Source organism: Antedon bifida, chromosome 5 (genome assembly GCF_963402885.1).
Source record: "Antedon bifida chromosome 5, ecAntBifi1.1, whole genome shotgun sequence".
Classification (NCBI taxonomy): Eukaryota; Metazoa; Echinodermata; class Crinoidea; order Comatulida; family Antedonidae; genus Antedon; species Antedon bifida.
In genome coordinates, this window is record NC_136230.1 from 28,571,637 (window position 1) to 28,598,501 (window position 26,865).

Consider the following 26,865-nt stretch of genomic DNA (forward strand, 5'->3'; position numbering starts at 1 on the left):
GTGATATTAGTAAATCATTCGAGTAACAAGAGTGACGTCATTAGATTGTATAATACGTAGTATTTTAAATTTCCATTATGTAACATTAGAGGTTGTTTCGTCGGTGTTCAAACGCTTATAAAATTTACTTTTATGAGCATGTAAAATTCACGATGTATTTGACGAATACCACCGATGAAAACTGAAACAATTTAGTAAAGTTAGGTCTCAAACGAAATAAAGTACATAGTTGAGTATAAAAAAACAGTATATTGATGTTAGTTATGTACCTCGCAAACAAAATAATTTATACAGTTTTGTAAAGGGCCAAATGCCTAACGTTTGAAATAAAATTCTCGAAAGAGGAATAAATGGATGACATCCTCAACCATGTTTTATTTCTTTTTGGAAGTACACACGTAAGTGTTTATTCGTCATGCAAACATTTTAAATTTACCGTTGAAAAACAAAAATGTGACTTCGTACTAAGATTACAAACACAAATGAAAGGGCAATACAAAATTATACATAAAGATCTAAGTGAAGATTAGGTGTTTTTTTTGCAACACAATAACTTCAACATAAACAAACAATAATTACCATATAAGGGTATGAATTTAAAATGTTTAATCTATCGGTATAAAAATCCTTTTAACGTCGATTACTCTAGCGTCGTTTTTATGGGTGAAAATAGAACAAGGTTAGTTGTGCAAAATGTGTTACGATTATTAATTTTAAGTCATTTTATATTTTATAACCATAACATCGTTATGGCTGCAGTTTGCGATTTGCATACATAAATAAAATAAAATCCGAAGATCTAAATTTGTTTTTTCTGAATTATAAAGATAGAAAAATATTAAATACAATGATCTTTAATGACTGTTTGTGAAGTATCTCGACTATTTATTTGGATTGGTAGTTCGATGCGCTGTCATCCATGTCGCATAGTCTGTAGCACTGTGTACATGGTTTAAGTGAGGAAGCTAGATTTACATTGAGCAACGTTGGAAACTGTAACTTTAAAGATGTTCGACTGTTCAAAAAATGGATACACAATCTGTTCTCAAATCTTAAAGCTCTGTCTACACTATCAAATTGACAAATATGGTAGTGATATGACATCATGTCCATCCATATATGGGCATATCACATTTTTTGTCACATAAAGTTTGATAATGTAGACAGAGCTTTAGTGACAACCCGACGACATGGGTTATGGACGTCTGCATGCGAGCATTATATTGTAGCACGGACGACGAAATATTGTTTTAATAACTCCATGTTTACTAGTCACAATACATTTCATATTAAAAATTATAAATTATTAAAGCCAATGTCTACTCGAGTAGCCAACCAACATCAATCTTTCTAATGTTGCTGTCTGTAAATTTAAATTAAAATGCTTAAAGATATTTAATTATAAAATTGTTACTTAACTTGGTTTATATAATTATATTCTTTTAAATAACGATCAATACATTCAGGGCCTTAATATATTATATTGGGCAACAACAAATATATAAACAACTGTATTGTGATTGGCAACAGCACGTATACATTTAACGTGCAAAAAGATCAGCTATTGCGGAATTTGCGCATATAAAATAACTCATAAAGTATGTATTTACTTTCTATATTTCTTTACGATTACTGAGTATCGTCGATTAACTTTTCTAAATTAATGCGAGTAAAGCCATTAAATCATAAATGTTTAAAATATTCAAATGGAAAAGTAACTTACTTTGTAAACATCGAGGAATTCACAGAACGTATCGAATTCTGTATATAGTGTGTTGAGCATATTGACTACCATCATTGGCGTGGCAGTAGCGCAGATGGCTGTAAAGCCAACCAAATCAGAGAAAAGCATGGTAACAGAGTCTATAGTCTTAGTTTCCACTGGTTCATCCCGCCAAAGTTTCTTGGCAACATCGGCCGGGAATATAGACTCGAGTAAATCAACGTTTTTCTTTCTTTCTGAGTCTAAAGCTTTACTCGTCTGTTCTAATTTATCTTTTAGTTTGTCCATTCGTCTTTTTAGGCCATCTTGAGCCTTGGTCTGTTCGCCCATTAGGATGACGTCACGGGTAGCATCGTGAATGGGTATATCGGCCAGGTACAGTCCCCGGCCGGTTAGTTCTTCTAATTTAGCTACGCACGGTGATCCAAGAAATAATACGCAGTCCATTCGTGATAGAAATATCATCTGCCCTTTGATTTCTGTTGCCTGAAATAATATGTATAATATAAATAGATTATAATCATATTTTGTGCTGGAATTATAAGCTTCGGGCTGTTTTCTTTTTTTGCCATGAATAAATTTATATTTTTACACTATTTTATTCATCTATTGCAGATTATAGAATAGTTGGGACAGGTATTTTACTAATTTGTTCAGCGTATAACAAAAGTAATACTGCACCTCATAAACGCATTTGAATTGATTAATGAGTAACAACCCTTATCCATCCCGGGCTAACCGCGTAAATCACGTCACCACGTAATGCATTACTTATGCGATGCGCATAACTTCATTATCGGACCTCATTTTTAACGATTATTTTGGGACGATTGTATATTTGTGTAATCATCTTACTTTTTAAAGTTATATCAATAAGCACCGTATTTCACACATTGTGAAATTTCGATCGATACATTCAATTATTACGCGCACTTTCGTTGAAAGGCCTTTAATGACTTCAATAATTTGGAGTCATTATATTTCTAAATAAACTATCGCTTTTCTATCGATTTCTGACGTTCAGAAAGTTTGCAATATCATTAAAGTGAATTTTCCCTTAAAGTTATATAATTGTATGTTTTGCAATGGAATTTGACAAATGGTGTTAAGTTAAAAGCATTTGCCGATTATTGGAGAATTGTGGATTGTGTGGGATAGTACATAGCGGACGCATGATCTATGGATTATAGATGAAAATAGCAACTTACAGTACTTTTTAAAAATGCATCTATTGCGACTGAGGTGAAACAGTCCATTTACCGTTGATCAATGAATATTGATTATGACGTTAAAATGAATAGGTCTAGAAAAAGATGTTTTAGCCTTACAGACAATATGATATGAAAAGAGATTTTTCCCTCACTTGACCTTCGTAAACTCTGCGATCCATTCACTATATCTCCCCTTTATTGAACATAAATAACCATTTATTATTATCTTGGTAGGATATTAAATGAAAATAGATTTCTAATAATTAAAGTATATTAAACTCCTTAGGCATTTTGGAAGATCTTGATGATGTGCTACCAATGATGATGTGCTACCTTAGAGATGGCATTTTACTTCTTCTGAGGAAGAGTTATCCGCAGGCGATCATTATTGTCCCACTAATAATTTCCTTATTAAATCAATTCCTTTTCTCTTCATACTTAATGTTATAATCAATAACCTATCAGGTGGTTAATAGCTTAATGACGCTAATTAACTACGAACTATTCTTGAAGAAGGCATATTACCTAATGTTATCGACTGATTTCCCTACAGAAATATTAAAAAAAAATATTTTTCTAACAACACAGTGCTCCTCGCCTTTTGACCCTAACGTTTTCGATTCTTTCATAAACAAACTTTCTTTCTTTTCTTTCTCTTTATTTTTCTTTCTTTTCTTTCTCTTTCTTTTTCTTTCTTTTCTTTCTCTTTCTTTTTCTTTCTTTTTTTCTATTTCTTTTTTTTCTCTTTCTTTTCTTTTTCTTTCTTTTCTTTCTCTTTTTTTCTTTCTCTTTTTTTCTTTCTCTTTCTTTCTTTTCTTTCTCTTTATTTTTCTTTCTTTTCTTTCTTTTTTTCTATTTCTTTTTTTTCTCTTTCTTTTCTTTTTCTTTCTTTTCTTTCTCTTTTTTTTCTTTCTCTTTCTTCTTTCTCTTCCTGTTTCCTTCTTTCCTTTTTTTTTTTTTCTTTTTATTTTAAGCCAAATTGTCAATCTTGTTCTGAATTCCGAAAACCATTCTGAACTCTATTCATGTGTCTGTCCAAATCATTTTACTGTCTTTTCAACTTATTTACACACGAGTGCATACAGGTTCATGTTAATTTCATTCGGTATGTACAGCAACTTTACAATATTGATTTCCTTGGTAATGTTTCGATTGTATCACACATTTGTTTCGTCCTGCCACATACTCTGATGTTTATAACTCAAACTTCATGACTCGAGAATAAATATTCAATATAATCATTTTACTCTTTCTGGCTTGTTTTAAGAAACATGTTACTATTGTATATATTTATTATATTATTTTAAAATCTTAATTAATTAGTTAATGTTCAATTTGATAGGAGTTTATACCAGGTCTTCATTTAAATTTTTATTGTGCATTGTTTGTAATCTCGTTCTTCATCTTTTTCTAGCTTATTGCATAAATGAAGTGATGAATGGATGTAAAGTTTTGAAGGACGTGACATGCGCAATTGGACCTAATTCTGGACACAATAAGGAACAATTTTCTTAACTAATCTGCCCCTAAAGAATTACCAAATTCAAAATTATACTCAAAATAGCACTCCTAACATATTCGTCTTTAAATAGCAATTTGTGTCTTGCTTTTGTAATTTCATCCTAATCTCTATAATTTCGTCATCAGAATACTCACTAAAAATATAGCCAACAATTTGGCGCCAACGAAGTAATTTCGACGTAGCAAACGGCTTACGACGTAGTTTTACATTTTAACGGAAATTGGAGTAAACGAAATGTAAACACTATTTCTTGTTGTCACATTTATTTGAATTGTTCTGCTAGAGTGGGTTCTATTACTAATTCAAAATGGATGAATGAACGCATTTGAATTGTTAATAATTTAACTTTCTGATCGTGACAAGCGACTAAACCCAGTCTAAGATAAAGACTGCATTTGATAGGAAAATCGGACAACAAACAAACAATTAATGGTGATATTGGATTAGAAGCACGTTGTTAAGTACTATATGCAAATGCATAAATCAACAGCCATTTTATGCTTGTCATCCGTAGTTACTGCGCATGAGCAATGGGTCTACTACAAAGCATTCATTTAAAACACTATTTTCTAATTTAACTAATAAAGTTTTTAAGTATTTATCGATGTTTTTTATTTTTAAATTAAGAACTTGAATTGTTATATATCCCTGCTGCGCATGTCTGGACTAAATTTTGATTTACTAGTACGGTTATAAAGTTAAAACTACTGCGAAAATGTCAGTCTCAGATAAGTAGAAATTACTCGCTGTACAACCTCATTTCCATTTTTATTCAGATGTTGAAAATGTTAAAAGTGTCAAACGAATTGCTCGGGGTTGGTAATGTAATATTCCTCGCCTTATGTATATAGATTTTATACCTTTTATATTTTCTTTTTAACATCCTATGACACGACCATATTTAGTAATAATAGGGTTATTTGGTAATAATGTGACGTCATATTTCCAATAACTGCCTGTTTAATTTGTGTAGTTGTTGAAATAAAAGTCATGAAGAAAATTCTTTCGATTTTAATAGTAAAAATTGTCAATAGAAATCGACCTTTTGGCTTAATGTGTTCGTGTTAGCATGTTTCGACATGCGCACAAATGGGACATGTTGAGGTGCAAAGGTAATAAAGAACGTACACATAGCGAAATCAAAAGCAACGGATCATCCGAACTGTCGCTTTTGATTGGTCAAATTACTTGTGCGATGTCCTTGTGGAGAGCAAGCTTAGAGGTATCAAACCTGACTCTTAAAAAAAGAGGCTAAAGATTCCATGGACTCTACTTCAAACCGTTGTCAGAAGTTATTTTGTCAATATTTTTCTAGTGTGATTTCTTTAGTTTTGTACTGATAAGACAATCATAATTCAATTTTAAGTCTAATTCAATACACCGATATTTATATTTACCTTTGTAATGAAAAAATATCATTGACAGAATAATATGCCACGTGATCTCTAATTACTGAAATCCAATATGATCTATTATGGAGTAATTATGTAACACATTTAAGTTACAAAATGTTAAATGGGGTAGCGAGTATCACAGTGATGCCCAATCAACCCTGTGACTTTTTCGACAGTACAAAACGATGCCGAGTTACCGGCGCGTGTTTTAAGCTTAATCCTGTTACAGTGTTTTGTTACGAGATAGAGTAAACTTGTATTTCTGCGCATACGTAAGAAGTAAAACGGTAACTAGTTCATGCTTTATTAATGTCATGTCTGCGAAATATGACACCATAGTGTTTCAAACTATAATAACATAATAAATATTCATACATTTAATCATCCAAATTGTGAAAGTATCATGATGTATACAATAATGATAAGAAGATAATATTTGACTTACCTCCGAAGATTCTTGATTTCCTTTTGTACTAGGTCGTGTTCTTAAAAGATACGGAAAGTTTATATGTGCGATAATCGAGTTAAAATTAACCGGGTCAAGAGCTGGTTGTAGAAAGGTCACACATTCACTCATGTTCAAATTTTTTTTTTCACTTCCTTGTGTTAAAAATCTTAGAACAGAGTGTCCGGCTTGTATAATAGTTAAACTCCGGTCAAAAACAACATGAAACGGAAACGATTTACAGAAGGTCACTACTTTCACTCTGGATTCTCCACTAGCGGTTGGGAGGTTGTGCTTTCCTCCAACGAGATCGTTCGATTTGTGATCGGACAACGGATGGATAGAGTAAATGCCAGGAGAGCCATTTTCTGAGTTCGTTCTTGTTACGTCGACATATGTATTGAAAAGTAGATACGAAATCATTTTTAGCTGGCCCACCATACTATCTCGTAGAAGTTCGCTGTCCGAATAAAAGTATAAACGTAACGAATCCGGCTGACGTGAACATCGAAAATACGATAACTGAATGAACAAAGAAAAAACATTATTACATTATCTACTATGTCCAAGTACTTTCACTTGCACTGATGAAGGGCTAGTGTTACCCGAAAGCTCTGTTAATTTTTCTGGCTGTTTTACTTTAGTTTTTACGTTTTGATTTAGCTTTTTGCTTATTTTATGTTGTATCTCCATTGATATCCAGTCACTGATACCCACAGCATTGTCATATTTTCAGTAATTTAATAATAATAATTAATATAATAATAATATAATAATTTTAATAAATAATAATTTGGATTTAAAATTAATAAATTGTATATTTTAATCTGCGATTTGAGGAAATGTTTGAAAGCATGGTGAAATTGACGATATCCATTTTTTAAAAAGATACATGATATGTATTTGTAGTTATTTCTAGTGATTGATAAGTGTGGAAGGAAGAATCTAGATATCAATAAATAACCACTAAATTAGGGTGTCGTAAAAATGAGTAAAGACATTTATTATACTTACTTTTTCTTGTCTAATGTTTCCACACTCTTTTACGTATTGCTGCAGTCCATCTAAATTACTGTAAAAATCGAACAAAGTTCCTCCAATTGTACCTAAGTCGCGGCGGTGTTTTTCAAAACACAGACAAAAAAATTCTTCTCCAAAACGCTCAATTAAAACAGGGTACTCTACACCTGTGGAATAGAGATAACGATTGTTAATGCTTGTTTATCTTTTTTGATTAAGAAGAAATTAAAAATTTTACAATTTCTGTATGTTTTTTGCGGGTATCAAGCTTAACTAATTTGATTTCCTCGCACCATTTTATTACATATAGGCCCTACCGTATACATATCATCATGTTTTGTGAATTAATAAATCTGAATAAATGATAATGTTATAACATTGTATTACTTAATAGGATGTCTCTGTACGGCGTCAACATCGTCATAATTGCTTGAAGATTAAAAAAATAATTAAAAGTTTTAAAAATAAACAAGAAATATTTCTTGCAAAAAACGGCGCTCGACTTTTAACGTAACAGTTTTATTAATTGTTCATTAAATGATTTTTTTTAAAAATTTGATTGAGCATGCTCAGTCCGAGTTTCCAAATACCCATTTTATTTAGCCGTAGTAAACAATAAGCTAGTACCGCGTGGTAACTGTTTCCTAATGATTCCGTTCTCTTGAATAAAACTGCCTAAAGGATCGGCGCGAAAAGTATGCCTACAAAATGAACACTTTTTATAAAGAATCGAGCTTAAATCTCGCAATCTAAAAATAGGTCCGTTGGCTTGATAAGTTGGAGCATTACCAATTCAATCAAGTTGATTAAATGATCTATCTGTAAATTAAAATACAGTTCCTTTCAAAATTAAACATGCACTACTTAATTACTGACATCTACCAGTACGCTTTAAACATTGCAGGTTCTATACCGTAATTAATGAATGTATCACAATTAGTTGTCTTCATTTATTCCATTCATTGACTTCCGCGCACGAAAATAACCAAACCTAATAAGGTTCTGTCACGTGATTATTAATTGAAAATAGCGTGTCGCGTTTTCATTATTAAGATACATGTAATTACTTGTCAAATTGATTGTATCAAGTCTTAATTAATGACGGCGCACTGTCACCTTTGCAGTTCAAGTAACCATATTTCTCAATAAGACCATTCTCTACTGATTTCAATGATTAGAGAAATGTGTACACTGTTGATTGCTCGCATTCTGTCCGTTTGTGTTTGGTTTTAATCTCATCGGCGTACTATACCAGATTAAATTGTTGTAGTGTTGACAAGTTTATTCCGCTCTCAACGATATTACATTTTACACTTCATTAAAAGAAACATTAAATTGGGGCAAATTATAGATCAGCAATGGCTGGTTTCCACTATGACACAACACAAGGACGTACGCGCAACGCAAGGAAGTATGCGCAACGCAATGACGTACGCGCAACGCAAGGACATACGCGCAACGCAAGGACATACGCGCAACGCAAGGACATACGCGCAACGCAAGGACGTACGCGCAACGCAAGTAGTTTGACCAATCACAAGCGAGAGTTCAGACAATCCGTCGCTTGGTGATTGGACAATCGACTTGTTATGTCCTTGCGTTGCGTCCTATTTGGAACCAAGCGTATGCATGGTAGAAATAATTTACGGTTCCGTAAGAAATCAAATTCATTATTTAATTACCAATAGGCTGGCTATACATACTTACCAAGAGTTACAGAGGCAGCATTTAGTAATCGTCTAAATTCATCTTCACAGAACATTCTATACGCATCGCCGTCTATACTAACGTTATTCATGTGAAGACTGTAAAATAGATTGAAAGTTTTGAAAATTAAATTTGGCAGGTTGAGACGTAATCGAATACACTTAAATGCCACTTGATATGTGAAGGTGTGTATATAAGGGTGATCGAACCTTTAACTGTCTAAAATAACATTGTAATTATAATCAAATGATATAAATACAAGGGATAGGCAAATAAAACTTAATCACCTTAATAACAATTTGTAGCTTAAGGTGATGACACCAATGGGGGTTGAACCCGAGATTCGATAAAAATAGTTTGGTATCTATGTTGTGTTATGATGCAGATTAGTGCGCTTATTAGTAAATGTACAGAGAATCTTTCGCTGGTATAGTAAATCTTACTTTCTCATGGGCCTATATGATCTATTTATAGCACGATAGTGCGTGCGATGGATTTATTTTGACAGATGATAAACCGTTTCTAAAACAGTTCTTTGTTCGGCAACTTGTTCCATTGGAATACTGTACATTTAAAGAGACAACTTCTTGAACTAGACCACGATATCGTAATGGGTATATGGTTGGTTGCGTTTTAAACTACGTTTCCATAAATACGACGCGCAACGCAAGACCAATCACACGCGGCAGTTGGATGATCCATCGCGTCGTGATTGGTCAAAGTATGTAATGCGTCCTATTTGGAAGTAAGCTTAGGGTATGAACGTATAATAATAATATTCAATTCGTTTTTATGTCAGATGTTTATAACCGGAATGGGAACATCATGTCCAAATCAACATTCGTTGAAATCCAATGTCCTAGTTCAATTTGAAAACATCCCAAAACATCAGGATTAATTAATTGTCAGATATGACTTATGGAATATCTTGCAATAGTTGGCGATCTGAACATAGACTTTTGTTGACTTAGCTACAAAAACAATATTTTATCAAAGTGAGAAATGTTGACGATATTTATGAGTAGCCGTGGGCCAAAGCTGCAATGACAAGCGTCAACGGTGTAACGCAAAGTGTTGTTTATTTAGAAAGTGCGACGCGATGTCGAAACGGCAAATGCCTCCTGGCAATTAACAATGTTCGTGTTTATGTCTATATTTCTTGGTGTAAAACAATATATGGTTTAATGCTGACTCTGACTACATTTTCTGAATTTATGACGAGTTAGCGTCAATATATGGTTTAATGCTCTGATATTATACATTTTCTGAATTTATGACGAGTTCGCGTCATACAACGCGTCAGAAATACTTGGTTGACGCCGTATTTGATTTGGTTTCTTATTCAAGAAAATTTCGGACTGCAAAATTTGATTTACAACTTTTGTTCAAACGGAATGGGTCTTTTCAAATTTATGAGAAAATACTCACCATAGTTCGGGAATTGGATGATGATAGCCCGTATACACTCGTCGAAGAACATCGATCATAAACTCATTCTACAGAAATAAACAAAAGTATTTTAATACACATGTTAAAATATATATAATAAATCTGCAAAAATAATTAAAACTGAGTGGATTGATTTAGATTGTATATTTTATTGATTGATTGACATGGTGTTGATTTTCACTGACGTCATGCTTTTTAAGGTTAGTTCACACTAGCGGACTGATGAAAAGAATCGTGGGCTTTTGATTGACAATGGAGAAAAGAACCTGTATGTAGGAGGAGCGTTGTATTTGATTGATAGGTCCGATATAATGCTGAAACAGTTTAAAGTGTTTGGTCAAGATTAGAATTGAATAATATTTACGGCCAGTGTTTAAATAATCGATCCTTCAGTATTAACTTTCATATATTTAACTATGCTATTTAATAGTCTTCAATTTAAAACGACTTTTTGGCGCGTGCGAACTCACTCTTGTAAACAGTGCATACTTAAGGGTAGAAAAGTGTTACCCCGGTGCTATGATAATCTATTCCTTTTTGTTATTGACATTTAGACAAATTATCGGTAGCCCAGACATGAACTATAACTTCTGACCAAGGCAGGCGGGTCAAAGGTCGTGGATAATGGAGTTCGATTTGGGTGGCCAGTGGAATTCACAACACCCCGAATAACATGTCCCCTTTTACCACCAGAGAGCATTCCTTCGCGATTCTCACATAACGAATTGTCTTGGGTAAAATATTTATATTTCAAAGGACAAATGTATTGTCAACCGTACCTTTTAGGTTTTAAATTACAGTGAAATTGGCGTGTTGTTGAGGCCTACTTTTTGAAGATGGGTCATTTAGTTAATTCTGTACTAAGCGTTATTAATTGTTCATGCTAATGTATAGCCTACCTCTTTCAAAGAGATCGGATATCATAATCATAAGTAGGCCTAATTGTTGATTTTACAGTAACGTTTCATAGAAAACCCCCTTGATAAACTAGTTACGCCCCAACCATGTATTATGTAGGATAACACCAACGACATCTTATTTCACGGTGACCTGGGAGTCAAGCAATTTACCCAACACTTATTGATGCTTAAAATTGTTTGCACTTTGCTATTCAACAGGTGATCCTCGTGTTTGCATTCTCATCTTCAGGGACCGTAAGTTAATACTGTTCAGCAAACTGTGAACATATTGACCTAGTGATCTTGCAAACACCAGCATCGAACCATATGAACATTTTAAAAGAGTATAGGAATTTATAAGAGCGACTAAAAATGTCTACAACAGGTTTTCGAAGTTAAAAACAAATAAACTGGTATTGTATTACTTGTAATAGTACAGTTGCTTTGTGCTTTTAACCTTAGTCATTGAGACCAATATGGAAACATCATTTACCCAATACTAATGTTATACATCACTTTTTTAATTTGAATGTGAATTACCTAATAACAATGGACAGTATGTTTGTTTCATAACAACGCTGTTTATAAACTTATCGAGCTTGGGAATCGTCTATATTTTCCACCCATTATAATTCTGTACAATTATGACGACTAATGCACCCCATAAGCCGTAGGAATGAAACCAGGTCCTTGCGGGGACCGAGGTTTCCATTAACTCACACAGCAGCTACATTTGTACCGAGTACCACCCTTGGAATAATCTCCTTGTGTTGTTTATGTCATGAGCATCCACGATATTGTAATTCTGAACAATTATGACGACAAATGCACCCCATAAACCGTAAGAATGAAACCAGATCCTTGCGGGGACCGAGGCTCCCACCAACTCACCCAGCAGCTAAGTTTGTACCGAGTACCACCCTTGGATAATCCCCTTGTGTTGTTTATGTCATGAGCATCCGCCATATTGTAATTCTGAACAATTATGACGACAAATGCACCCCATAAGCCATAGGAATGAAACCAGACCATTGCGGGGATGGGGATTCCCATATACTTACACAGCAGCTAAGTTTGTACCAAGTACCACCATTGGAATAATCCCCTTGTGTTATTTATGTCATGAGCATCCACCATATTGTAATTCTGAACAATTATGACGACAAATGCACCCCATAAACCGTTGGAATGAAACCAGATCCTTACGGGGACCGAGGTTCCCTTTAAATTAAATAACTTGCTTTAATAACTTGACATGAGCAAATTCGCTTTACTTTATAACGTTCAACTTCTATGAATGTTGGTCTTGGTAGCCTACTTTTCGCGCTTTAATCAAGATTCGTTTTGATGGAAAATAACTTGTCACAAGTTTGGCGTCTTTGGAATGCATTCGTATATTTATACACCGAGCTGTTGGCTTTATGAACAGTCATTTAAATATATAAGAAACGTTTTAGTTTGTAACTGTATATACAATTATGGGATTGGATGCGGCAATAAAACATGTTACAATTAAAATAGCTAATGCGTTACGATAGTAAATTTGTGTATGGGTTTGTTGCATAAACATAATGTACAGCTTGATCTGGCATTACGAAACGTAGGATGATGAAAGACAAAACGCGTTTGTAACGATGTCTCTCATGACATCTGGCGGTATGTATGGCAGCTACCAGCTTTTCTGAATGGAACGCGTTTGTAACGATATGTCTCACATGGCATTGACAATTATTATGGCATTTGACCCACCAGCTTTTCTGAATGGAAACTCGTTTATAACGATAGTTTCTCTCATCACCTCACATTTATGATATTAAGCCAATCAGCGTCTGACGGAAAACGCGTTTATTCATAGGTTATTTATTTTATTGAGATTGGTCCATCAAGCCGAATCATGATCTTAATAATTATGATATATCTTTTATCATCTGGCTACATTTGAAAATGTAGGCCTAACCGTATCATCTGACGGAAAACGGATTGCCTATCAGCGTCATATCCATAGTATGACGTAATAATAGGCCCATCGGCTACTGATTTATTGGCATTGCGCTAGCGAGGAGTTACCAAAATATTATTGTGTTTTCTTCTTCGAAATTTATCGTACTCTTGGGCGATGTTTTATTTCTAGCTAGGCTGTCATCATCCTTTCGAATGACAGACGCGTTTCCATCTCCTAGCTAGCTATTAACTGCATAGTTTGCTTTGATTTACATGCCACGATAAATATACCTGCATGGCATTGTTCTTTGGTATTTTGACGACGTGATGATTGCCAATGATGCGTAAATTGCTGTCTTTTACGCGGTTGTGAAATATGTACGTCACGCTTCTCAACATCTACCGCAGATTTACGGTTGTTGCGAGTCCACATGTTTGTGAGTTTGGACTCGTGAGGCGATTCAATGAATCTAGCAAGGGTACATGTACAAACTAGTTTGACAAAAAAAGTGTGATGTGCCCAAATATGGTAGTGATATGGTCAAATACGGTAGTGACATCATCATTGTCCATATTATGGGCACATCACATATTTTTGTCACATAAAGTTTGATAGTGAAGGCTTTAGCCGAGATATTCCGATTATCAGAAATTGTCGGAAACGCATCAGAACTATTAATAACGAATAAGTGTTAGTGAACATTTAGCTATCTGGATATCTGCATCATTAATTTGACATCTATAACAATGATTAATGATGGACACTTCGCCTCACGATATCAATTATCATTCTCTTCATCATTCAACGGTGACAGAAGAATTACAGTTAAAATCTGCAGTCAAAAAATCATATATCTGTCATCAGCATTAGAAATATCTATTGCAAGATGTCTGATTAGGAATCTTGGTTATAATTTACTCGTACGTACCCCACGGAGTTTACTAATTCTCATTCCATTATTTGAAATAAATTGTTAATGGTTGAGAAGAACTTTATATCTACAGTTAATTCAATTATCTTTCGTGAACAATATATATTGATGAACATTCAGCTATTTAAATGACAAATTTAATAAAATATAAAAATAATTTTTAAAAACATGATGAATAATTGGAATCAATAATAATGTAATTATGGTTTGGTAATTTTAAACAAATATCAAAAGAATCGATCGAAGAACAAATATTATATGGTTTGACTAATTTACATTACAATAGAAAAAACAAAACAAACCCAAAGAAACCACGGAGATATATTTTGTTTAACTTTGATATTAAATTTCCATCAACCAAACTGATTTAGTTTTTGCTAAAAGTTGATTCAGTTCTCTCCAATGAGAGATGTTATTTAGTGGCTTATCGGGCCACACGATACCATGAACATTAGATAGGTACAATTTACGTGATCTGTATGCACATGCAATAAATCTGGAAAGTGAGAAATACAGTAATGCTCAGATTTCAATATTACTGAAATAGAAATTCTTTGAATAATTTTTAGATGATTTTTTCAGCAAACAATGATTAACAGACAGACTGACTGTCGACCGAATGACCGGTTGATTGTGAATGTTGATTGTTATACGTTTTATGTCATTCAAAAATGATTACAAATAATTCGAAAGTTTAGGATAGAGTTTGAATACGACTGAACTCGCTATAACACCTTTTCTATTAATTTTTATCAGCATTTCCTTTCATAAATGACATAAAATGAAACAAATGATTAAAATAATGCATTTGAGGATGAAATTGCAATTTTGACAATCTATTCTTAGATTGTTTTATTACTAAAGCCTATTTTCCATTAGCGAATATATTCACGCGAATCCAACATTCAAGAGAGCTGATTGGTTACGCATTTGTTGTACGCATCACAGAAAGAAGGTAACCATATTAATACGCATGCGCATTAGTCATCGCTTTCGCGCGAATAAGCGGGATTTAGACCTCTATCAAAGTTTAGATGATATGAATCACACCTTTTTATTTATGTGATTGAAATATTCAAAAATATTTTCTAGCGACGTTAATTTACCATGATACTTATACTTAAATTGATTTTAAAACAACATATTTCTACGCATTTTATTTATTTCGTCTAGTCGTCAGTGTGACAATTTACATCATCATGCGACAGATTTTACTTTGTGAAATCACAATGAAAACCGGTCTTCGTACGCACAGTATACATTAACATTATTATATCAGTGAAATTTTACTCTTTCCTGATTATATGTTCCCTCTAAATATCATATGATAATGTTTATATATGTCAGTTTAATCCTAATTTAAATAAGTATTATGTACAAGTTGATTTTAGACTTCCCATCATCCCCGCCGATTCTCGGTACTGTATGTTTGTCCAGTATCATAGAATAGACAAATATTATTGATACAATGTCACATGTGAAACACATGTTAAGCAATAGATACCGTAGTAAGATTTGTCAAGAGCTTTCACATTGAGATTTTTAAAATTATTTTTATCTAGAGTTTTTAAATACTGATTGGTTTTAGAGTGATTGATAGTTAATGATGGACCTGGAAATCCTAATCTTCAGGTCTATCTATCCAAATTGTCTTCAAGAGCTTGGCATTTCAACGCAGCTCTTTCTAAGCTGAAACAAAGGCCATGATTATAACACAGGCATTTCTGTATTTGCACGAGTGCCGATAAAACTTGAAATAGATTCAGTAGTAAAGATCGAGTTACATGACTTATAATGAGATGCAGATCTTCATAATATTATCTGACATTTTGTTCTGTTTTTATATAGATGTTAATCCATCGAATAAGACAAAAGCTTGATTTGCATTTAAAATACTTGACTATCGGCAGGTCTTTTGGGAAAACTAAGTGATCTCTAATTTAACTATTTATATAATAACCTAATTACATAATATTCTGTTTCCATTGTCGTGGTGTTGTGTAGTATGATCTTTTAATTAATTGTAATTCTTAACCCAAGTTCTTCTTTCGTTGTTGTGTCATCGCATGGCTGTTTCCCATGTAAGGAAAAGATACAATCCTAAAAGACTAGTCTTGACACTCTTCTCAGGATGACAATTGCAGGGAAGAGCCATTTTCTCTAATTTCAGGAATGATATACATTCTACTAATTTAACTAGGCCAAACTTGACAACCGAGGTAGTTTGTTTCAATTTTTATTGTATATTTGAGAAAGAAAGATAATAAAGTTTATTATAGACCTAGTAACTAAAACAGGTTCGAACTTCAATGAGGTTTAATAAGTTATCTTTTAGAAAACTTACTAAATTTGGTTTATTAAGTTTTCTTTCAGAAATGGTTATTTCTTAAAATACCTTAAACATATTTAAACCGATATTTTCAAATTTCTCTGTATGAGAACATTTTGTAAGAAATATTCTTCTTTCTTTTCCTTCTCCAGAGATATATGCTTATACACCCGATTCACAGCTTTCATTAGGTAGACACGTATATGAATAACTCTCAATAGTCAGTTAAGATCTACCTAATGAAGGCTGTAGACTGGTATCTAGATGACTGTCAATAGTTAGTTAAGATCTACCTAATGACAGCTGCAGACTCTAGATGACTGTCAATAGTTAGTTAAGATCTACCTAACGACAGCTGCAGACTGGTATCTAGATGACTGTCAATAGTCAGTTACGATCTACCTAATGACAGCTGTAGACTCGTATCTAGATGACTTTCAATAGTCAGTTAAGATCTACATAATGACAGCTGCAGACTCGTATCTAGATGACTGTCAATAGTCAGTTAAGATCTACCTAATGACAGATGCAGACTCGTATCTAGATGACTGTCAATAGTCAGTTAAGATCTACCTAATGACAGCTAGTAGAAGCAATAGGACTTCAGCCCAAAATGAATTTTCCTGATTACGTAATATCCGCCAGGTGTTTTTATAACAATGGTTAACAATGGGGATAGTATAAGTCAATAGAGAATATCATTTCACACAATGGTTAACAATGGGAATAGTATAAGACAATAGGGTAAGAAAGTAAAAGATTGTTGTAAGATTTGAATTAGTCATGTACTTGGCGGTAATTTTAAAAAGGGTGTACAATAACAGATGCACCTGGTTTAATTAAATCAACGTAACAAAATAAGTTATTTGATCCGGATATTATAACAATGACTAAAACAAAAAGATGAGAATGAATGAATTTAAATATTGGTGATTTCATATGAATGAAGTTAAATAATAAGTATGTCTTGATTGAACTTTACCGACAGGTAATTAATCATCTTCCGGATTTGTTAACAAAGGGGTAGAAATTGAAAAGCAGTGACTCGGGGTGTTTGACATATTAAAGTTTAATGTGTGCCGTTATGATGTTTAGTTTCACTTTTTTTGAAGATTTTTGTTTTTTCCAATGTTTAGTTTTATTTTCATTTAAATTGGTTACGTTTACGAAAAGATTTCTTTGTTTCCTTTTAAAATAAAACAAAAAGAGGGGTAAAGAGGGACGCTACTGACATCATGCATAAATTATTTTAGTGTGTATAAATATATGGGTAAGTTTATAGTGAACTCATCAGTACCAGTTTTACAACGCACTAAACTCACTTCTACATTCTTGATTAAGAGAATTTAGTACAGTTTTCATCAGTATGAACTTCTACAAACCAACAGCTGATTACATCGATTCTAAATTAGCTGATAAGGCTAAGGCTACTATGCAGCGAGTTATGAGGTCTAGCAAGAGACAGAGAGTAGAAGATGAACCAAATACAAGCGCTTCTTTTCAACAAGATTGTCGACCGGTGATAAAGAATCACTTTTTTAAGAATGATAGTCGAATTACAGTTACAGCTACTAAACGTATTAAACTTAATGAAACGAGGCACGTCGTTGCTCAACGTTGGGGTGATGATATGTACGTATGTATCCGAGAATACTATCAATCAGAACCAGATGGTAAATTTAAACCTGGGAAGAAAGGTATTAATTTAACATTGATGCAGTGGAGAGATCTAATGGAGCAAAAGGACATGGTCGATGAAATGTTTCTAGAATTGGATGGATTTGACGATTGTGGAACCGGTGTAGACATGAATGACAATGGAATGCCAGAATCACGGACCAAAAAAAGTTACCAGAATGACAATTACGATTGGTTAAAACAGTTCCCGTAATTACAATGCAATCTTTTGGAAAAACGGAATGATGATTTAAATTCAATGACATTGGGGAAGCTACTTAATGAAACAAAAGGAACACAGCGCTTTTCACTGTATATAACTCTCGATTATTTTGTAATATTTAACTCATTCTACAACGCTACAGAGCTCGACAAGACAGACCAAAAATCAACAACTAGTTACTATGGGTTCCGTGATTGAAATCATTGATCTTACTATGGACTCTGATGTCGAAGAAGAAGTTATATATATAAGCAGTGATTCAGAATTTGAAGACGAAGACATACTAGCTATGACTGGTGCCTATTTTACAGCAGAGGAGGAGGAAGAGATGAGGGAAGAGATGGCCGGGGATATGACATGTTTACTGGCGATTCAACCCCCACCTCCAATGAACGTTGATTTAAATAATATATCTAATACTGAAGAAGACGAACATTATAGATCGAGAATAATTTCTGAAGAGGAGAGAATTGTATATGACGACACGTCATCGGTAGGTGACTATCACCTATTTCTGGCAAGAAAAGCCGATGTAGAAGATGAGGTAGAAGATGAGGTGTTTACGGAAGAGTACCTGAACCCTGTGCTGGAGGTGGAGATTAAGAAAGAAACTACCGAACTTGAGTACAATGAAATAATGAGAACAATTGAGAAGGTTTTCATAGAAGAATTTATATTCATTCTGAATGACATGGTTGAACGTTATAACTTTCACGGCTCAAGATATGAACAACTGCTAACATTTTTTCGACCAATTCTGGCATTGAAACTTGTGGACAATAGCGCTACCCATTTTGAATGGGCGCTAAACTACTTTCATTTACGTTGTATCAATGTTGATGCGTTTGCTAAAGCCATAAAGTTGATTACAAATGATTCAGAACTTTTTAATAAGATTCTTAACCAATTGTAATTTGTACAAATTTAAATATTATCTTAACACTTTTTTTTTTTAATTAATGTTATATAATTTTATAATTCTTATTTCTTTTCGGTAAAGTTTATTATTATTATGGTTGTTAAATATATTGAAATAGAATGTGTGTTAAAATAAAGGTTGTGTTTTTTCTTTTAAAAGCAACAACGAAAATGAAATTTGATTTTTGCGTGTTATTTAAGTATTTGATTTATTTAAGTTTTCATTTGGGTGATTGAGGGTAATGAGTATGGATGAGTACTTAAGAAAAGTATATTACGATCCTAAACACCCCGGTAGTATTGGTGGTGTAAAATTTAATTATGTTATACGGTAATTACTCTATTCAAACTGTGTCATCCTTTGTAAATGTCATTAGCTTCTGTCGAAACAATGGGGTTCTTTTCTTTGATCATGTGGATTTCCAATTTCAATCCATTTCTATATGTCTAATCTGCAATCATTAATTTCCGTTCGCTCTTTTTTTGTTTATAAAATCTCTCACTATACTAAGGATTAAAAATTACAATCGGCTCCGTATATTCACATTTTTGACCAAATTAAATGTTAATATTGTAACTTTCTAAACACAAATAAACCACATAAATGATAAAAATACATTTCCTGACAAAATTAGTTTCTATGTTACAACTTCTTTTTAAAAAACAAAAATAAATGTTTTAAGTTGTAACTTTCTTGACCATTACATCCATTATCAATTGTTTGTCGAGCGTTATGGTTGATTTAGAGGAAGTGGTTTTAGCATACATTGAATATAAATTGACGGGGTTAGCTGTTTTGGATTCACCCGTCCTCCAGAGTACTATTCGTGCTTGTAAAGAGTTGGAAAACAATTTTAATGTGTTAGAATTGTGTAAAGATATTTCTTCGGAAGCGCTGTATTATGTATTAGAACAAATGATGAGCGATAGAAAAATAAATGTCGGCAGACTTGTGACAGGACTCGTTTTATGTACATGTGTTGCAAAACAATGTGACACTGAAATGCAGTTAGAAAATGTAAAACGTGTCTCTTGTGGATTTTTCAAGGAAAAGTTTTCGTTATTTGAACTTCATAATGACGATAAATCGGTTAGTATGTTTCTTTTTTTTTGTTTTGTTCGTGGGTATTTTAACAAATATTCTTAAATTATTCATTTTATTTATAATGCGCGTGTTTCGTTTACTAATTATTTTTATTTTTTATTTTCGTTCAGAATTTGTTTCTGTGCTTGAAGGGAGATGTTTTTTTCAGAGTAGTAGCATTCTTAGTGACTGGTATGGTGTTAACGCTTGTTTTTTGTTGAATGTCTTCAGATGTTTCCTCTAGTCATCAAAACAAATTATTATGAACACCATATTGTATTGATCTCTCTAATTAATTTTAGATGTGTTATCATTTATCTAAAATGTATATTTCTCAATAATAACACTTTACTTTATAAATTTGGTAAAAATACATTTATAATATGCCTTTTTATTGAAACCGTCGTTACATATCGTGCGTCTCAAATTTGTTTTCTTTTGTGTGCGTTTTATTTTTTTAGCAGTACTTATTGTGTCTTTCTTAAAAGATTTAAAATTGAAAACACGTAGAAAATGAAATTCATTTTGAAATAAAGAAATTGTATTTAAATTTAATTAATCTATGCTTTATACATTTTGTATGTTTATTTTTGTAATATTACTTATTATATATAAAATATAACTTTACATTACAGATCTATTGTACTGTTTAAAATTAAAAGAAGTAAACAGAATATTTATAATCACAATCATTTATTATGTGTGTTTGCAATTACATTTAACAACAACAGAAAAGAAAACAAATTAAATTAAGTCGATAAATAAATTTACCGTGAATTAAAGTAGGAAAACTACTTTTACAAATTTACACTGACAGTAAATTAAGTCAAAACATAGGCCTAATTAATTTAATTTCATTAAACAAATCTATTGCAATATACAATTCACAAACATAATAATAATTTAACAGAAAAGAAAACAAATTATTTTCCGGGCCGATTCCTTGTACCATAACAACTAACCTTTCAGGCTCAGGTACAATTGTTTGATCAAACTACATCGGGTGAATAACGAGAGAAGGAATTAAAGTAAGACAATATGTATATAATACGCGTGGAATCTAACACACGGTTACGAATTCTAGTTATATCATTATTACGATGATCGGGAAGCTCTAAAAAAACTACAAACATAACGATAAAATGGAGTTTGAGCAAATATTGATCATGCCAACATGAACGGGTAAAACTAAATACAATACAACAGTAATTGAAATTAAAATAAAACACTTGACAAATCATTGACAATAAAACTATTTTCTTTTCAATACGTTCATGACAATACCGCTTGAAAAAATCGCTACATCAAAAATGTTGTTTTTGAATGGTAGAGAGTGAGATTTTGGTTTACGGGTTATTTTGTTAGGATTAGTTGTTGTTATTTTTTTCCAGTCCGATTCCTTGTACCATGCTACCAACTATTTCAAAATTGACTTCCTTTGATTTTTGGAAATTTAAAGTCAAACAGTTTGTCTGAATCAAATTTTATACACGTTATTTTTCCAAATCCATTCCCCATTGTTCATCAATAACACTTACAAGTACCCAGTTTCGTTTGAATTTACGTTGAATGGATTTGTGTAATGTATATGTATCTTGCTTGCTCAGTCAGTCATGAACTTGTCTCTTGGTAATATTTAAATCGTATTTTACATTTTGATAAAGTCGGTCCACACCACCAAAACTATCAGGATACTTATGATCGTAATAATATACTTTTCTTAAGTACTCATCCATACTCATTACCCTCATTCACCCAAATGAAAATTTAAAAAATAAATAAAATACTTAAATAACACGCAAAGATCAAATTCATTTTCGTTGTTGTTGCTTTTAAAAGAAAAAACAAAACCTTTATTTTAACACATATTCTATTTCAATATAATTTACAACTATAATAATAATAAATTTACCGAAAAGAAATAAGAAATATAAAAATATAATGTAACATTAATTAAAACAAGTGTTAAGATATTATTTTAAATTTGTACAAATTACAATTGGTAAAGAATCTTATTAAAAAGTTCTGAATCATTTGTAATCAACTTTATGGCTTTAGCAAACGCATCAACATTTATCAATACGTTCATGACAATACCGCTTGAAAAAATCGCTACATCAAAAATGTTGTTTTTGAATGGTAGAGAGTGAGATTTTGGTTTACGGGTTATTTTGTTAGGATTAGTTGTTGTTATTTTTTCCAGTCCGATTCCTTGTACCATGCTACCAACTATTTCAAAATTGACTTCCTTTGATTTTTGGAAATTTAAAGTCAAACAGTTTGTCTGAATCAAATTTTATACACGTTATTTTTCCAAATCCATTCCCCATTGTTCATCAATAACACTTACAAGTACCCAGTTTCGTTTGAATTTACGTTGAATGGATTTGTGTAATGTATATGTATCTTGCTTGCTCAGTCAGTCATGAACTTGTCTCTTGGTAATATTTAAATCGTATTTTACATTTTGATAAAGTCGGTCCACACCACCAAAACTATCAGGATACTTAGGATCGTAATAATATACTTTTCTTAAGTACTCATCCATACTCATTACCCTCATTCACCCAAATGAAAATTAAAAAAATAAATAAAATACTTAAATAACACGCAAAGATCAAATTCATTTTCGTTGTTGTTGCTTTTAAAAGAAAAAACAAAACCTTTATTTTAACACATATTCTATTTCAATATAATTTACAACCATAATAATAATAAATTTACCGAAAAGAAATAAGAAATATAAAAATATAATGTAACATTAATTTAAAAAAGTGTTAAGATATTATTTTAAATTTGTACAAATTACAATTGGTAAAGAATCTTATTAAAAAGTTCTGAATCATTTGTAATCAACTTTATGGCTTTAGCAAACGCATCAACATTTATACAACGTAAATGAAAGTAGTTTAGCGCCCATGACAACCATAATAATAATAAACTTTACCGAAAAGAAATAAGAATTATAAAAATATATAACATTAATTTAAAAAAAAAAGTGTTAAGATAATATTGAAATAGAATGTGTGTTAAAATAAAGGTTGTGTTTTTTTTCTTTTAAAAGCAACAACGAAAATGAAATTTGATTTTTGCGTGTTTTTAGATTGGACAAAATACGGTGAAATGATCATCGAAGGAGAATTGCTAAAGGGGAGTAATTTATTTGAATTAACCAAAGATATGATACAAGAAAGGCTGGTTTTGAACCAGTGGGGTGTTCAACTTAGCCAACAACGATATAAATTCTTTCCACCCCACTGGTTCAAAACCAGCCTTTCTTGTATCATATCTTTGGTTAATTCAAATAAATTACTCCCCTTTAGCAATTCTCCTTCGATGATCATTTCACCGTATTTTGTCCAATCTAAAAACACGCAAAAATCAAATTTCATTTTCGTTGTTGCTTTTAAAAGAAAAAAAACACAACCTTTATTTTAACACACATTCTATTTCAATATTATCTTAACACTTTTTTTTTTAAATTAATGTTATATATTTTTATAATTCTTATTTCTTTTCGGTAAAGTTTATTATTATTATGGTTGTCATGGGCGCTAAACTACTTTCATTTACGTTGTATAAATGTTGATGCGTTTGCTAAAGCCATAAAGTTGATTACAAATGATTCAGAACTTTTTAATAAGATTCTTTACCAATTGTAATTTGTACAAATTTAAAATAATATCTTAACACTTTTTTAAATTAATGTTACATTATATTTTTATATTTCTTATTTCTTTTCGGTAAATTTATTATTATTATGGTTGTAAATTATATTGAAATAGAATATGTGTTAAAATAAAGGTTTTGTTTTTTCTTTTAAAAGCAACAACAACGAAAATGAATTTGATCTTTGCGTGTTATTTAAGTATTTTATTTATTTTTTTAATTTTCATTTGGGTGAATGAGGGTAATGAGTATGGATGAGTACTTAAGAAAAGTATATTATTACGATCCTAAGTATCCTGATAGTTTTGGTGGTGTGGACCGACTTTATCAAAATGTAAAATACGATTTAAATATTACCAAGAGACAAGTTCATGACTGACTGAGCAAGCAAGATACATATACATTACACAAATCCATTCAACGTAAATTCAAACGAAACTGGGTACTTGTAAGTGTTATTGATGAACAATGGGGAATGGATTTGGAAAAATAACGTGTATAAAATTTGATTCAGACAAACTGTTTGACTTTAAATTTCCAAAAATCAAAGGAAGTCAATTTTGAAATAGTTGGTAGCATGGTACAAGGAATCGGACTGGAAAAAATAACAACAACTAATCCTAACAAAATAACCCGTAAACCAAAATCTCACTCTCTACCATTCAAAAACAACATTTTTGATGTAGCGATTTTTTCAAGCGGTATTGTCATGAACGTATTGATAAATGTTGATGCGTTTGCTAAAGCCATAAAGTTGATTACAAATGATTCAGAACTTTTTAATAAGATTCTTTACCAATTGTAATTTGTACAAATTTAAAATAATATCTTAACACTTGTTTTAATTAATGTTACATTATATTTTTATATTTCTTATTTCTTTTCGGTAAATTTATTATTATTATAGTTGTAAATTATATTGAAATAGAATATGTGTTAAAATAAAGGTTTTGTTTTTTCTTTTAAAAGCAACAACAACGAAAATGAATTTGATCTTTGCGTGTTATTTAAGTATTTTATTTATTTTTTAAATTTTCATTTGGGTGAATGAGGGTAATGAGTATGGATGAGTACTTAAGAAAAGTATATTATTACGATCATAAGTATCCTGATAGTTTTGGTGGTGTGGACCGACTTTATCAAAATGTAAAATACGATTTAAATATTACCAAGAGACAAGTTCATGACTGACTGAGCAAGCAAGATACATATACATTACACAAATCCATTCAACGTAAATTCAAACGAAACTGGGTACTTGTAAGTGTTATTGATGAACAATGGGGAATGGATTTGGAAAAATAACGTGTATAAAATTTGATTCAGACAAACTGTTTGACTTTAAATTTCCAAAAATCAAAGGAAGTCAATTTTGAAATAGTTGGTAGCATGGTACAAGGAATCGGACTGGAAAAAAATAACAACAACTAATCCTAACAAAATAACCCGTAAACCAAAATCTCACTCTCTACCATTCAAAAACAACATTTTTGATGTAGCGATTTTTTCAAGCGGTATTGTCATGAACGTATTGAAAAGAAAATAGTTTTATTGTCAATGATTTGTCAAGTGTTTTATTTTAATTTCAATTACTGTTGTATTGTATTTAGTTTTACCCGTTCATGTTGGCATGATCAATATTTGCTCAAACTCCATTTTATCGTTATGTTTGTAGTTTTTTTAGAGCTTCCCGATCATCGTAATAATGATATAACTAGAATTCGTAACCGTGTGTTAGATTCCACGCGTATTATATACATATTGTCTTACTTTAATTCCTTCTCTCGTTATTCACCCGATGTAGTTTGATCAAACAATTGTACCTGAGCCTGAAAGGTTAGTTGTTATGGTACAAGGAATCGGCCCGGAAAATAATTTGTTTTCTTTTCTGTTAAATTATTATTATGTTTGTGAATTGTATATTGCAATAGATTTGTTTAATGAAATTAAATTAATTAGGCCTATGTTTTGACTTAATTTACTGTCAGTGTAAATTTGTAAAAGTAGTTTTCCTACTTTAATTCACGGTAAATTTATTTATCGACTTAATTTAATTTGTTTTCTTTTCTGTTGTTGTTAAATGTAATTGCAAACACACATAATAAATGATTGTGATTATAAATATTCTGTTTACTTCTTTTAATTTTAAACAGTACAATAGATCTGTAATGTAAAGTTATATTTTATATATAATAAGTAATATTACAAAAATAAACATACAAAATGTATAAAGCATAGATTAATTAAATTTAAATACAATTTCTTTATTTCAAAATGAATTTCATTTTCTACGTGTTTTCAATTTTAAATCTTTTAAGAAAGACACAATAAGTACTGCTAAAAAAATAAAACGCACACAAAAGAAAACAAATTTGAGACGCACGATATGTAACGACGGTTTCAATAAAAAGGCATATTATAAATGTATTTTTACCAAATTTATAAAGTAAAGTGTTATTATTGAGAAATATACATTTTAGATAAATGATAACACATCTAAAATTAATTAGAGAGATCAATACAATATGGTGTTCATAATAATTTGTTTTGATGACTAGAGGAAACATCTGAAGACATTCAACAAAAAACAAGCGTTAACACCATACCAGTCACTAAGAATGCTACTACTCTGAAAAAAACATCTCCCTTCAAGCACAGAAACAAATTCTGAACGAAAATAAAAAATAAAAATAATTAGTAAACGAAACACGCGCATTATAAA

General features: G+C 31.7%; 1 protein-coding gene across 2 annotated transcripts in view; it reads right to left on the reverse strand.

The window, feature by feature from the left end:
- Positions 1–26,865, reverse strand: part of LOC144843044 (guanylate cyclase soluble subunit alpha-2-like) — a 171,326-nt gene that overhangs the window by 136,154 nt on the left and 8,307 nt on the right. For both annotated transcript variants that reach the window (XR_013612218.1, XM_078699697.1), the window contains exons 2-6: positions 10,451–10,518; positions 9,023–9,120; positions 7,310–7,482; positions 6,296–6,817; positions 1,724–2,209 (exon numbers count right to left, since the gene is read on the reverse strand). Coding sequence is in view for 1 of the 2 variants with exons in the window: in XM_078699697.1 (XP_078555823.1) it covers positions 1,724–2,209; positions 6,296–6,817; positions 7,310–7,482; positions 9,023–9,120; positions 10,451–10,518 (1,347 nt within the window). In the remaining variant the exon portion in view is untranslated. The remainder of the gene's footprint in view (positions 1–1,723; positions 2,210–6,295; positions 6,818–7,309; positions 7,483–9,022; positions 9,121–10,450; positions 10,519–26,865) is intronic.